The 15226-nt window shown below is 37.0% G+C and overlaps 1 protein-coding gene across 1 annotated transcript in view; it reads right to left on the minus strand.

Moving 5' to 3' along the window:
* Positions 1-15226, minus strand: part of LOC112687211 (flocculation protein FLO11-like) — a 35797-nt gene that overhangs the window by 1000 nt on the left and 19571 nt on the right. Inside the window, exons 2-9 of the mRNA XM_025559799.1 lie at positions 8900-9110; positions 6559-7722; positions 5082-5757; positions 2245-2516; positions 1889-2002; positions 1533-1812; positions 769-1016; positions 153-355 (exon numbers count right to left, since the gene is read on the minus strand). Coding sequence (XP_025415584.1) covers positions 153-355; positions 769-1016; positions 1533-1812; positions 1889-2002; positions 2245-2516; positions 5082-5757; positions 6559-7722; positions 8900-9052 — 3110 coding nt within the window. The 5' untranslated portion in view covers positions 9053-9110. The remainder of the gene's footprint in view (positions 1-152; positions 356-768; positions 1017-1532; positions 1813-1888; positions 2003-2244; positions 2517-5081; positions 5758-6558; positions 7723-8899; positions 9111-15226) is intronic.

Genomic DNA, 15226 nt, shown 5'->3' on the forward strand with positions numbered 1-15226 from the left:
ACAATAATCCGGTCCGTAGCGGTCCAAAAGTTCACAAAAGCGCGCGCGCGCGAGTGCTTTTTCGTTGTGTCAGTGGTGCGGTGCAGTGGCAGCGGCGAGGGCGGATTTTTTTATAAGGCGCGTGCGTGTACTTATCGGTTAGGTTTGGTTACCTTTTCAGCGATAGCGGCCGGTCTGGGGTGACCGCGGTTACGCCCGTCGGGCCCCACAGCCAGAACTCCAGCAGCGCCTTGCACTTAGACAGCGAGTTGGCCTTGCCCTGGCGCAACACTTGCGACAGGCAAACAGTCATCTCCCACGTGGGCGCCAGTAGCCTAAGCACCTTGAGCATAATCTCGCACAGCGTGTCCTCCTCCTGCGCGACAAACGAAAAAATTGTAGACAAACATTTTGAACATTTTTTTTTATCAAAAACAAAACATTGCGCGTTGTAATTTTTTTTTTTTTAATCGGACAAACGTACCGCATAAATCCGTTCGATTGTTTTATGGGCGTGAAAGATAAATTTACTTCCCCCCTTCGGGAACTTAATTTTTCCATAATTATTTTAACAATTTGAAATAACAATAATTTAATATCATTTTTGTCGTATATGAATATTCATACCACAACATAACCGTTAAATAACATATCCATATTATTTATTTACTGGGTTACAACTAAAAATATGTACATTTTACTACTAAATCAACACATCGGTAAGTCAAAATTACCCGGCCTAAATGATAAATACACAACTTAATGTTAAAATATCAAAATTAATGTTACCTGGAAATTGTAATCCCGGAGTTGAACTACGGCTACGGTAGGGTCGGCTCCGAAACTGTTTCTGGTCACTATGAACGGTTTCAGGCTGTACCGGTCCACGTCCGACGCTTGGAGACCCATCAGTAGGTTGACCGTTTCAACCAGAATGAGGCCCGCCTCTTTGGTCACGTCCACGTACTTGGCGTTGTATTCCTTGCAATACGACTCGATGGATTCCACGCGATGAGCATTCCACAGGGTGACGTAAGCTGTGAAATGATAATTCGTAGAGCAAAAAAAAATACTGCAAACACGCCCAGAGGCTGACGGTCGTGACAACCATCCCCCCTCTCTCAGCCTTAACCATTCACCCACCCATAGCCCTCGGGAGAAGAAGCCAACCGTATACGGGGGGCATACGGCATACGATTATCTTTTAACGGTTATGAAATTGTTTTGATGAACGTTGAACAGATACCTCTTCTAATAATAATTATATTGCGTCACGATTTTTTTGTATCACTAATTTTTTTTTAAAAAATCGTTATGAATTATGAAATACTTGGCATACGAATTTGTGAATGCAATATTACTATTAATACGTGAAAATGATTTAGTGTCCAGTAAAATAATCAACGTTTATAAAAACAAATTTTTTTCTTTTTTAAATCACGAAAAATGCAGGCATTCCGATGACCCCAACTAGTAACGACCAGAGATCATCTGAAGACAATACTTCTACGCTTAGAAGCGTTTTAAAACGATAGGTAAACGCGTTCGCTCACCGTCTTCGTTTTCGGAGTCACCCGGAGCGTATTCCTTTCCCACGCGCGTCACGAATTCCGTCACTTTGGTCAGAGTGAAATGATTGTTGAGCACGTTGTTCAACTCGACCCGCTTGCCGGATACGCTCAGCACCACCGGGACTTCGTACCACTTGGCGTTGTAGAACGCGCAACCGGATTTCCGTAAACGGCTGGTCGGGTCCACGCGGAAACTGGACCATTCCAAATTCTTCGCCTTCAACGCCAACAGCTCTTTCGGGATTTTGGGATCGCACGTAGCCTGCATAACGTGACGGCGGTGGTGAGTTAAATACAGCGTGCAGATACAACATAATACGTGTTTTAAGTCATATTACCTGGTCCAAGAGTTTGGTCAGAGCTTCGTGGTTAGCAATCACAACCGCATCGTAGCTCTCTTCGAGGCTCTTGCGTCCCAGCTGAGTGTTCCTGATACTATCTTCGGCTCCAAACTACGAAAAAAAAAATGATTAACATCGTGATTGCACAAATTGTATAAGTAAACGTGCGCAGAGTTATTGCATAAGTCGGTGAACGATTTGTAAATGTGTAAAAATGTATATTACATATCAATAGGACAGTATCAGGTTCGGTTAAATGATGTGAGGGGGTAAGGAGATATAGTCCTCTACGAACTCTCCTAAACTATGAAAGCCATAGTACAATTATGTGTTATAGGGCTGTATGAACTCACATCGTCGCCGAATTGGATGGCTGGATATATTTCCGACTCGGTCTCGCTGCCGTAGTACTGCATGGACGTAAGCCTCGGCATTTCCGGTGAACTGTGATCACACTCGGGCGCCGAGAAATTGACCGGTTCGTACGTCTCGTCGGACGTGCTGGAGTCGCACGTTTTAGGCTCGTCCGGGTAGTCCGCGATATCGGCCGACGGCAAAGAGTTTGCGGGCAGCTTCGAAACGGGCGGAAGACTTCTGGGCGGCGGTGGCGGTTTCGAAGGACGAGCTGAAACATAATTTCAGGCGTATTATATCAAAGTATACGACGATATCCATAAAATACAGCTGAAGATCTATTCAACGAAAAGATTCACAACGGATTTTTTTTTACGGAACCAATGAGATTTTCATTAATAAAAAACGTTTTCATATTTAACGAATCAATTTTTTAGAATTATTATATAATACAATTTAAACTTGTGTATAGAGTAAGCGATTGTAGCAATTTTAGGTAAAACAATTTAAAAATCTAAAATTAATTAATCCGTTATATTCAAGATAAACGTCATCATAATGTATAATACTAAAATACTAGGTATATACTATTTATAATTGTTATTGTTATATCAGCATTATTTTAGGTTGTTAATAGGCTATACATATTATTACAATTCATTATTTACATACTTTTCATATAGTAAAAATGACTTTTTTAGAGAAAAAAGTATGAGCACCAATTTTTAATGATATCTCATTAGTTTCAAAGAACTGTCAAGACTTCGTTAATTAGAGGAATATAACTGCATATTATAACTATACGTTATTACAGTATAAACATTGCACACATTGAATCAGTCGACGGACAATTTAGTCGAAAACACTGCGGTTTACGTGCATAATTCGAATGAGCGTAAACGAAATGACGTACCGGATGTTAATTATACTATCGAAAACGGAAAATCTATTTGATTTTGTACCGCAGAGTAATGTGCGAGAGTAGTTTATGCAATGGATTTGAAACACATTTAAAGCGTTTATTTATCGAGAACGTAAATCAAAGATAAGTATTCTAGAAATTTGAAAAATAAAAATTACTGCATACTAATATACGAACGGATTACGCATTAATATATAATACGATCAGCAGATGATCTATCTAATTTGTAATTCCAAAATTTATAAATGTTCTATACTTTTATTTTACATAAAAATATGTACACGTTTATACTTACCATCCCATAATAATATTCAAATTTTTTCACGATTAAAACAAAATTAAATTCGATTAACTAGTGTTATGCATAAACGAAACTGTATTAATTTGTATATATTATTAATTTTTTTTTCACTCTCTTGTAAAATAATAACAGTTATTAAAAGTTCTGTTATTGGAGTTTTGACCTTTGCAAATCAGGTTATTTATTTTAAATAGTATAGTAAAATAGTACATACATAGTATGTGTTACATAATATTATGTGGGGCAATGCGGACAGACGAGTTCCACATGTTGAACACCTCTATTATAGCAAAACGTATATTCGATAATAATATATTGAGCAACGGACAAGTAATAATGGGCAACGATTTACAATGTTTCGACAATGGTTATCGATTTCAACAAGACAGTCACAGGTTTTTTATGAAAACTAATCTACGAATATTTAGTAAAATATATTGATGTTATAAATGACAAATTTGGATGGTTTGATGAATGAAAAAAAGAATCATTACACAAATACTAAAGTGCCTACACAACGACGAACAACACAAACATAGAAAGTGCCAATTAAAAAAAAAAAAAAAAGGAAAATTAATAAAAACATACGTATGTACGAAAATAATAAAAACCGGATGCGATGACCAGTAAAATATACATACACGTAATATATATATATATGTACAAATCGCACAATAGAAATTGCGAATAGATTAACGGCAATGTGTGGAATTCAATAAAATTCGAATTGATTAGGAAGCAACGAACGTGTAACATACGATGATTCCAAGGACGACGGTCGATGGCAATCGAATTTTACGTACAAAGAGCACGAGGAAGGACGTAGATAATTTTGTAAATAGTTATGCCACTATAAAAGTCTTTCTTCTCCACCGAAAGTAATAGATTGTAAAAAAAAAAATTAAAAAAAATAACAAAAACGGAACTCGTTTATAGTACTAAACTACCTACACGGTAAAGGCAAAGCCACCTAGACCGGAAATTGATTTGATTTGGAGCGCTACCTACAGAGTAATAAATCATCATAGTTATGTCATAATATACCGGTAAATAAGAATATATTAAATTTACATTTTCAGGAAAAACTTATCGTTCCATCTTCTACGCAGAAAAAGTACATTATATTAAGTCGATCGTACGTAATTGTATTACTATATTATCGTAGGGTTAGGCCGTAATCCGTATAAAAAAATCAACTCCCATAAGTCTTAGTTCCTTTGGTTAGTACGGTGAAGTGCGTGTAATTTTATTAACGACCAGCGGTACGGTATGGTTACAATACATGTCAATGGCTATTTTTTTACTTAAAAAGTCAGGGATAGTCGTGTAGGAAGGGTGTTCTTCGAAAAAAATAACCATTCGACTTCGGGGCTTCTTAGACACTTTAGAAGAAACAGTCGCAGTATAAAATATGGTTTTAAACAATGATACAAGCCAGTTAAAGTGTTCTCTAAATCGCGTACGATTAGAATTTTAAAAATTGTCTGCACCCGTTACTTGGCCCGGATCCGTCCCTGGTGTGGTAGGGACTGAATTACAAACTACGATCTATGAGCGATAATAAAATCCAAGAGAGGCGGGTAGGGAGGAAAGTGAAATCGAAAAACTCTTACCGGCGGCGAAGCCATGGTTGGTCGGCGGCGGCGGTGGGCCTCGCGCCGCGGATACCGTTTCCCTTACATACGGCGTCCCTCCAACGCCATCAATCACGGCGTTATGTATGATCTCCACGCCCGACTTGTTGACGTCCAGTGGATGGATGATCTCCAACTTGGGCCTGGGCGACGGCTGTGGCGGAGTGGTGGCTCCGGCCACCGACTCTCGGCTGGGGATGCGCAGGAATTTTTTGATCTTCAGGCCCACCTTACCCGCTTTGCTGTATTTCTTCTTCTCACATGCGGGCCGCTTGCCGCTGGTTAACGGGAACGTGGACGAATCGCGCGCGGCTGTCGGTTCACCGCCGGCCACCGGGTCCGCCGCCGGTTCCCTGTCATCGCGGTAGCTGTGCCGGACAGGTGGGGACGCGGACGACGACGACGACGACGAAGACTGTTCCTTCTCGATCTGCTCGCAGTACTCGGCCAGCAGCTTGCGGTTGGCCACGGTCACGTCGTCCGGCCGGAACTCGTCGTCCGACAGCGAACTGTTCGCGCTGTGGAACACGTTCGTCGACGGCTCGGCTGCTGCGCCGCACTTGCTTGCGGCCGACGGCGGTGGGGGCGGCGGCTTCGGGGCCTGCCGTTTGATGCTCCTGGGACACTCGGGTGGGCTGTTGCTGCAGACGGAAGTCTAAAAACAAAAATGTGCCCACACGATTTATTATATTGGCGCGATTTTATTCGCAAACTCTTGCATTGTGCAAAATGTCCTACGAAGATTGAAGAGTTAAAAAAAAAAAGAAAAATGTTTTTTTTTCGTATGAGTTATAGGGATTTGGACAACGAATATATTTATAGTTCAATAAATGGATGAAAAGTTTACTTGGAGAAAGACAGTTTTTTAGGTTATGAAGTAAAACTAATCAAAAAAAGAGATAATAGAAAAACTTTGTTATTTTCAGAAGAATAAACCCTACAATGAAGTATATATCTTTAAATGTTTAAAAAATAATGAAATCAAACAATATTTTTTTAATTTCTTTTCCAAATCACGAAATGTAATAAAAATACCATTATCCTTGCAATTCAAGTAAAAAAAAAAAGAATTGAATTGTCTTTATTATTTCAGAAGATATCGCAATGAGAATACAACTTCGTGGGACATTCTATACATGTAAATATATTTCTTTATTTTCCATCTATCACGTTTGATAAATCTATCTATACATTCTCTGTAGGTTTCATTTAGGTAATTCAATAAATTATTTTAATACATTTTATAATGTTTTTTCCCCGACCGTTAGACATCAAGATTCAGTCGGCATAGCAGATCCAAAAAGATATATAATTTTAGCCAATCTATACTACCAACGACTGTACTTCAATGACAATTAATATAATAACTATATGAAATATTTTATTGCAACTCGAGGTAAAGTGTATAATATTTTTATAAGCCTATCCAATAGTGAGTCAATATCATTAGACATACCTTTTTAATGGGCGTCTTGGGAGGCGTAGTGGTGGTGGTTGTACTACCGGTTATGGTTGCGGCAGTGCAGGGATGATGATTGGTCGTGTCCCGCAATGGTGACGAGACTTCTTTGAAGTTATGCAGGAACGATCGGTTTACCGGATTCGACGCAGGGCCCATCGTCGTCGTCGTCATGATCGTCGTGACGGCTGGGTCGCTAGGTTCATCTGAGTCCGCTTTTCCGTCCGGCTCGCCGGCCATTTCCCTGCTAGTCAACGAAGATTCCGGCGTGGACTCGGCCGTGTTGGCGACGGCAGAAGAAGCGGCGGACTTTGATGGTTCCGGTTTTTGAGACGAAGCCACGGCCAATTTGAGCTTGAAGTGCATGGTTCCCATACGCGGCACGTTACTCCTGGTCTTGTATGGCGCTATGGCCGTGTCCACCTCCGGAGGATCCTTCGTCAGCACGTGGACCTCGTTCTCTTGGTCCTCAACCGCCTTGACGATGACCGCTTCCGGCGGATGCAATTTGACTTCGGGAATCTCCACATTCGGCACCGGCTGGATTTTCACCTCTTCGTCCGCCGGTAAGCTGTATCGTTTGATATTCAGATATGGCTCGTTGGAGTTGGCCACCAGTGAGCTCCTGGATAGGGTCGGTTTCCTCGTGGTCTCAGTCTTTTTCATTTGCACGTCGTCGTCGTTGTCGTTGTTGCGATCCTTCTTCTCGGTTTGTCGCGACACCTTAGCGCTAGCAGTCACGGCCGAGATCTCTTTGTTCTTTAGGAAGTTGAACACGAGCGACTTGGGCGGTTCCGCGCTGAATGGCTGAACGGTGACCAGTGGCGGCGATAACAGTGATTTATTTTCCGCAGGTTCCACGGGCGTGTCGCTAACCCGTGCCGTCGTCGCTGCAGCTTTCGTCGTCGTCGGTCCATTGTTGTTGCACCTCGACTTCTCGGGCGCGGTCAGTTTGCCATTGACATTCGTGTTGGCTTCCGTCAGTCTTCTCAGCTCATCGTCGTCCTCAGAATCAAAGTATTCCGAGTGGTTCTCCTCGTCCGACGAATATTCTTCGTCGGTCGAATATTCTTCGCCACCGTATCCGATGACTTCCGACTCGACATTGGAAAACGATACATTTCGCGATTTATCGCACGAACCGTTCACCTTTAATATACTCTGTAGAGAAAGAAAAAAATTAATTAAATTTTAAATTTATAATGATCGGATGATTAAAACAATCATTTAAAGGCAACACATGTGCTTATGATTTTCCTAAACTGTATGCATCATTATCGATTGAGTGTCCATAATACGAGTAAATACGTCGAAAGTCAAAAAAAAATAAATAAAAAAATGATTTATAGTTAACGAAGAAAAAAGATACTTAGCATTGTCTTTCGAAAGGAATTATTATTTTATTTATCAAGATCATAGAGCTTTTGAGCTTTCTTGGGACGTTGATAGATAAATTTAGAAAATATTAACTTTGTACAAGAGGTTTTATTTAAGAATTAAGTTTCGAGTAGAACCTAGAGTAATAGGATTTAAGCATTTGATATAAAAAGGGAAATTTAAAAATTGTATGATGGTTTATAACGGGTATAACACAAGCAAGAGCAGATATAATACGACAAAAGTATGATTGATCAGAAAGTCTATATTAGTTCTCATATTCGAAGGGTTTTTTTATATCGCCTAGAATATAGGGCCTAGATGAATTTTAAAGTATTTTAAAGGACTAAAAAAATTTAATTTTATATTTTCAGATAATAACATTTTTTTCAATGGTTAGAATTTTGTCTTTGAGAAAAAAGTGTGATCATGAGCTTTGGAGTAAGTCTGATTACCACTAATATTTATTAGGAGTAAGACGTTCGTTTATAATCTAGATATAAAAAAACGTCAGTTTATAGTTGAAAGGGTTTAAAATGATAGGTTAGATTAGGATAGGGATTCGATGTTACATAATAAAAAAAATATAAATGTAAAAGCATGCGATATAGATTATTTCATATTTATTTTCTTTGGACATATTTGTACGGATGTAAATAATAACTATATAATATTTTATACTTTAAAGTGTAATCATTAAATACAATTCATCGGTTTAAAAATTAAATTAAATTTGTTTATTATTTAAACGAGCCGTCTGTGCAAAAACTTGATGTTGAATCGATTAGTTCTAAAATTACTGTATTATCCTCACACGCATGCGTTTGTTTGTGTTTTCCAAAAAAACGGTGCACTTACACCACCAAAGTTGACAAATTTTCGATAGCTAAACGATGTCTGTTTATATATTATAAATGCTTGTGTCCACCCAGTGTCGTGGACGTATCTCTAGTATATTTACCTGTGCTGGAGAAATTTCCGGTAATGGTTTGTAGTCGACATGTACGCGTTTGGGCTTTTCCGGGTGTTCCTCTTTTGGACGGAAACAGTTAGAGCAGAGTTCTTTTTTCCAGGCATTCTGTTTGAATCTCGGACAAACCGCTTCCGGCGACATGGTGTTTCAATTACTGATTCTAACGTGGACTTTTTCCAATTTTTTATTTGCCATAATCCTGCAAAAAATTAAATCGATCACTTTCAATAATGCAATAGGTATTTGCATGCATGCATGCGCCACTATGCGACGTAATATTGTAAAAATAATGAACGGGAAAAACGTAACACATCGGGTGTTTAAAACTAATTACAATAATAAAATACGTATAGGTTAGGAAATAAATACGTAATAATAATAATAATAATAATAATAATATGTTCATTTTATTTAATATCAGACTGACGTTTTTTGTACTCAATTGGTTATAAATAAAAAACAAATAATAAATAATTATTATCTCTAAAACCACATTATTAATATTAACGCACACGCGTAATACCTGAAGTATACAACAAGTTTTTATAAATAAAAGACTTTAACTACCTATATACACGTTTTGTCTAGGTTTCTATGAAATAATATATCTTATACATTGTATCTTGAAATAATAACCATAAAATAGAAAGTAAAATGTTTAAGGTGTTAATTTTCGAGTTATTTTAGTACCTTAATAGTTTTTCTAACATTATACTATGGTGACATCATTTTTTAATGTACACAATACTTTTTAAAATTATAATTTTATAATTAATGATCTGATAATGACTGTATAATAAGAATGTGTCTTCAAATACCACCTATTGTTAAGCTTGCTATAATAATATTGGTTGGTTAAAAAAGTACCAGGTGATGATGTTAAAAGTTATGTTTTAATACTCTAGCTTTGAAATACATAGTATATAATGATCTAGCGTAATGCGTATAAGTTAAAAATATAAAGATAACGTACAATAAAAGGATAAAGAACATTTCATTGCAGACGCATAAATATATGATAGAATCAGGAAGTTGTAGTATATTTTGAACATGCATTGTAAAACTCGTACATATGATCATCACACAAATCTTGTCGTACGCATATTTAGATATATGATTTTAAAGACAAGTATAGAGAGTGCTACTTTTTTTGTTGAATTTTTAAATAATTTAACATACATTGTTGAGGCAAACACTTTTATGAATACTAATGCAAACATCATTATTATTTGAAAACGTTAGAACATATAATAATATTTTTTTCTGCGATGTATTTCATTTTGTTAATATGTATCTTTTTATAAAAATCGTAGAACGTAAAATTCATCAGAGTTGTGGAAATTAAAATATGCAATATTGTTTTAAATGAACTATCCTCGCTCTGAAAAACTTTTATCCACGTTACAAACACCATCTCTGAAGTAACATCACGATATAATACGATTTAAGACGGGTCGTTTAGAGAAACATGAATCCTTAGAAATATTTTAATTCAAATAACTAGTTTAATAAACTTTATATTATTGTCCCCGTAGTAGTCATCTTCGTCGCGTCTAACGAGTGAAAAAAATAATAATAACATGAACAGATATTATTATTATTACTACGCGATACGAATGAATTCACAATAAATGACGACAACGATTAATTGAGGGCTTTTGAAGAACGCCGAGTCATTAGTTCAAGAAAATTTTAAATATTTTCTCCGAGCATAACAGTAGCAGAAGTTAAATAGAGCGTAGCGACCGATTTTGCTGTGAATATTCTACGTGCTTTTAGGTAATGATATAATTAATTGTCTTTATTTTAAAATTAAAATAAGCTCAGCACTACACATGTGGATATGTTAATGTGGCCGGTTGTCGAATGCATACATAACGCGAGTGTGCACACGCTCACACGCGTATCGTCGGATTTTTATTACCGGTCGGTGCATATTCGCAATGTATAACTTATAATATCGAACACAAATCGCATTGAAACGTTATAAATTCATGTAAGTCATACAAATATATTTTTAAATATTGTTGTTTTTATCGGATATAAACACAAATCAACACATCTCATTGAAACCTAAGTGAAACCAGTTTTATTGAATTAATTTTCCGAATAATATTATCAATACATAAACATTGAGAAGTTCAAATATAGGCTCTCACGGCGAATTAACGATTTTTTTCCCCTTCACTCTTTCTTATATACTATGAAAGCGATGTGTGGAAAAGGTGTGTAATTAAATATTATGGATATAATATCCAGTGAAGTACATGAACGTACACTATAGTAGACACAGCGCAAATAGAAATTGAAAACAGTAAGAGTTACAAAAAAAGATGTGCGTAGATGTCCGAGATGATAACGGGAGGGTGATTTTTCTTCTCATCCTAGGGTTGGTTGAAAAAAAACTTGCGTTTTTTTTCATAGAAACCGATACACCGGTTAAATGCGGTCGTCCGTCACGAACGTGAAAATTGAAAATGAAAAATTCAAAAATGAAAAAACACACGTGCAGTGTTTCAAATAGCGACGTGTAGTCTCTCGTGCTGGCGTGTCGAGAAAGTATCGCGTATTATACACGGGTGCTTAGATATTGCGTATGTAATGAATTTGGTGAAGAGAGAGGACGTGTGCTCAAAAAGGTTTTCGGTTAACGACTGACATTAGTGCGATGTCGTAGCGGAGTGGAGTGGGTACTGTAAACTAGTAAACAGTACCAAAAGGGCACGAGCGCAGATATGTAAAAATCGAGTGTGTTCGACGATGTTGACGACTTCAAGAAGTAGACTATTAGTCGACGAACCTTCCGAATGAGTTATAAATTTATAATATGTAAAATATTTTTCCTCTACTTTTTTGACTCTATTATTCACACGCGTGACTGTACTGCATAAGGCAGTCGTGTTCGTTATCATATCGACATGTCTCCGGACTTATTCGTTAAGGACCCCACTACGATGAAACACGACGGTTTTTATTTCTGTCGAGTCTTGAATTTAAACACGATGTGTTTAACGGTAGTTGTTTAAAATCATAATGTGTGGGCTTTCCGATAAATACCAACGTGTTTATTTACTGTGCGCACATGTCATTCAGCTGTACATAGTACCGCTACATTGTTAATTTTAAATTTCGAACTAAATTTTAAATGTAAATTATTTGACTACGATATATTTGTATATTAATGTTATACGTCATTTCAAAATGAATAAAACATTTTTAATTTAATTTATTGAAGATTATAAAAAATTTTCTTGCTTGCGGCGCATCAAGTCTGAGAAATACAGAGATAGAAATCTAAAAAATATAGCATACGAACATTTATTTAATAAAATTGAGCAGCACAATGAAAACTGACGTATTTTATCGTAGTGTATGAGCAAAATCATTCAACGATGAAAACCGACGTGTTTTACTGTGACGATGAAAACCGTCGTGTTTGATCGTAGTGTATGGGGTCCTTTAGACCGAGTGCCTTCCGTTGCACACACGTAAAAATTGTAGTGCGTACGAACGTGCGCAACGATAACGAACATTGATGATAATAATCATACTCAGTGGCGTATTTGAGGGGGGCAAGAGGGACAAGTTCTCCTTCTGACAATTTTTTGAGAGATTAAGTTATAATTTTGCCCTCCCCCCCAAGATAATCCAACAGTAAAAATAGCACCTTTTATTAATGAACTCTTATAGATATTATTTAACAATATTGGTACCTAGTACATGCTACCTAAAATTTATATTTATCTAAACCATAAAATGAGTTAAAATACTTATGTAAAATCAAACAATTAGAATAGTGTATAAAATACATACAATAAAAATATGTTTTAACTGGTGAGGGGAGGGATGTCAGGGTTTTGGTAATAATAAATATATTATATTGCCCCCCCTAGGTTTTATCCCAGTTACGCTACTGACCATACTAATAATAATAACAATCGTGTGCAATTCAAATCCGGTCACGCGAGAAGGAGATCGTTGACGTTTGCGCCGCCGCTGCGTCTACGAGGTGGCAGCAATGGTTAGAAGCCGGCCAATACATAACCTTGATAGCGTTTAATACAATCATTTGATGACGCCAATGTTGTCGAATCGTATTGTAATGCACAAAAGAATCGTATGGAAATAGAGAGAAAGAGGGAGGAAAATAAGTCTTTGGTAAAAAAAAAAACAGCAACATACGAAGCAAGTATACGTGATGTGCTGCCTATCACCGTTGTATCGAACTCTGTGCACTGGTGGCGCACACAGGATTTTTTTTTTGGGGGAAGGGTCAAGGTAAAAATATAACACATTTTACAATTAACAAAATGATGCAAATCCTTAATATATTTTGACTTAAATAATAGCACTGATAATAGAATAAACTATTCTATAATCAATGATATTATTCAATACTAACTCTTCATATTTCAAACTTCTAATATTTGTAAATTTTAACCTAGACATTGGAGAAAACTTCGGGGGGGGGTTACAACCCCTAAACTTCCCTCCACGTGCGCCACTGCTGTGCACACGCACCTCAATACATTAATATTTAAATGAAAATATTCGATTCTGCAAAAATCTACACGCGGACTGGACATACATTGTCGTTTTTCTTCCGAATCCAAATTTTCGGCTTCTAAATATTGATGTAGTTTTAAGAAAAATACTAACCTCTGCTCAACTGATATGTTCTTCGAACGCGATGATTTATTAAGGCTTTCCGGAGGTACGTAATAAAACGGCTAACACCATAACAATGAAATCAGTGTGTTATTCTCTCAGGCTATTCTCGCGTAAATCGAGGTATATATAGGTGCCCCAGACGGTATAATAATATACGCTCGCCAGACGACAATGACGTCATCGGACGGGTATAATATATACAATAAACATACGCGCACACGTAGTAGGCCAGCGTCTACCAGCTGCAAAACCGATATCGACTGCGTGCTGCCTCAGCCACAACAAGGATTTGAAAATTCCGAACCAAGAATTTCCTTAGAGGTGCATACCCATAAAATACTCGTTCATAGGGACGCATCATATAGGAACAATTCTAAAAGTAATTATTCGGCAGTAGATTTTTTGAGAAATTGAAATTTGTCAACTGAATAAAAAAGTATCTTACAATGAAAACTATTCAATCTCTTGAAGTGCATGTTGTACGCGCGTACAATCCATGTAATAATTCGGTACGTGACGTGCGTTCCTCGACCTCGAGATCGATTTCGCCCACGTTTTGCCGATGGTCGCACTACGCGAGTATGTGAACATAATGTCCGGACATCAATTTTACCGTGGAAATAATACAGTAACGCGAAACGTGCCGCGCAAAACGACAAAATATGTGTCTGCTGTCGATGTTTGTTATTCCGCGCTCGCAACACACGCGTCCGCCGTCTGCATCGGGTACGTGTATCGCGGGCATATTTAATCGCACAAGTCATCACCGCACGTCCGCAACAATCGATCAACCCCGACCCGACGAGAGACCGACAACGGTTAAGTCGCATAAGTAGTCGAGTAGGTTTTCGAGTAAAAAATGAAGTGAAAACATACTATGTTTAACTGTTATAACGCGATAGTGGGAACGATGTATTTTTATTCAGTTACATTATACGAAACGTGGATGAAAACCGATTGAAACACAAAGAATCGTGCAGCGATGTGATCAAGAGGACCTTGAATCGTCGACAAAACTTTATCTATATAAATATATTTTATATTATCTATAATCTATACAGTGCCGTTCATGGTTAGACTTTTGTACATTTCGTGTACAGAACCTTCAACAGGTGGACTCAAAACGGACATTCGTTGAGATTATATAACCTAATATTAATAATTAGATACGTATTATTTACGTATACACGATTGAAACGTTACCACCGATTTCCATCAGTCTCTTGCTTGAAAACTGATTTTGTTTTGTTTTTAACTTGCGTGCGCGCATCGCACACTCAGCCGTTTGGTTGATTATTGCCCAATTTAAAAGTTACTCCTCCTAACAAATTGAAATAAATTACCAACAATATTATAAATAGGCTTAATAATAAATTGTATCGAGATCTGAGCATATAATAATTATAATTATACTTCGGACGACGAAAATAAAAATTATAGTTCATGCGGCTATATTTTAATCGTATTCGCTTTTTCCAGAGATAATCCATTGGTAAATTAGAATTATGCCTTAATTATGTACGGATATTAAACCGAATTGAAAGTTGTAATAATAATAGCAATAATAATAATATAATAATAATAATAATAATATTAATAATAATAATAATAATAATAATAATAATAATAATAATAATAATAATA

Source organism: Sipha flava, unplaced genomic scaffold (assembly GCF_003268045.1).
Source record: "Sipha flava isolate LNK unplaced genomic scaffold, YSA_version1 109_pilon_pilon, whole genome shotgun sequence".
In the NCBI taxonomy this organism is placed as follows: Eukaryota; Metazoa; Arthropoda; class Insecta; order Hemiptera; family Aphididae; genus Sipha; species Sipha flava.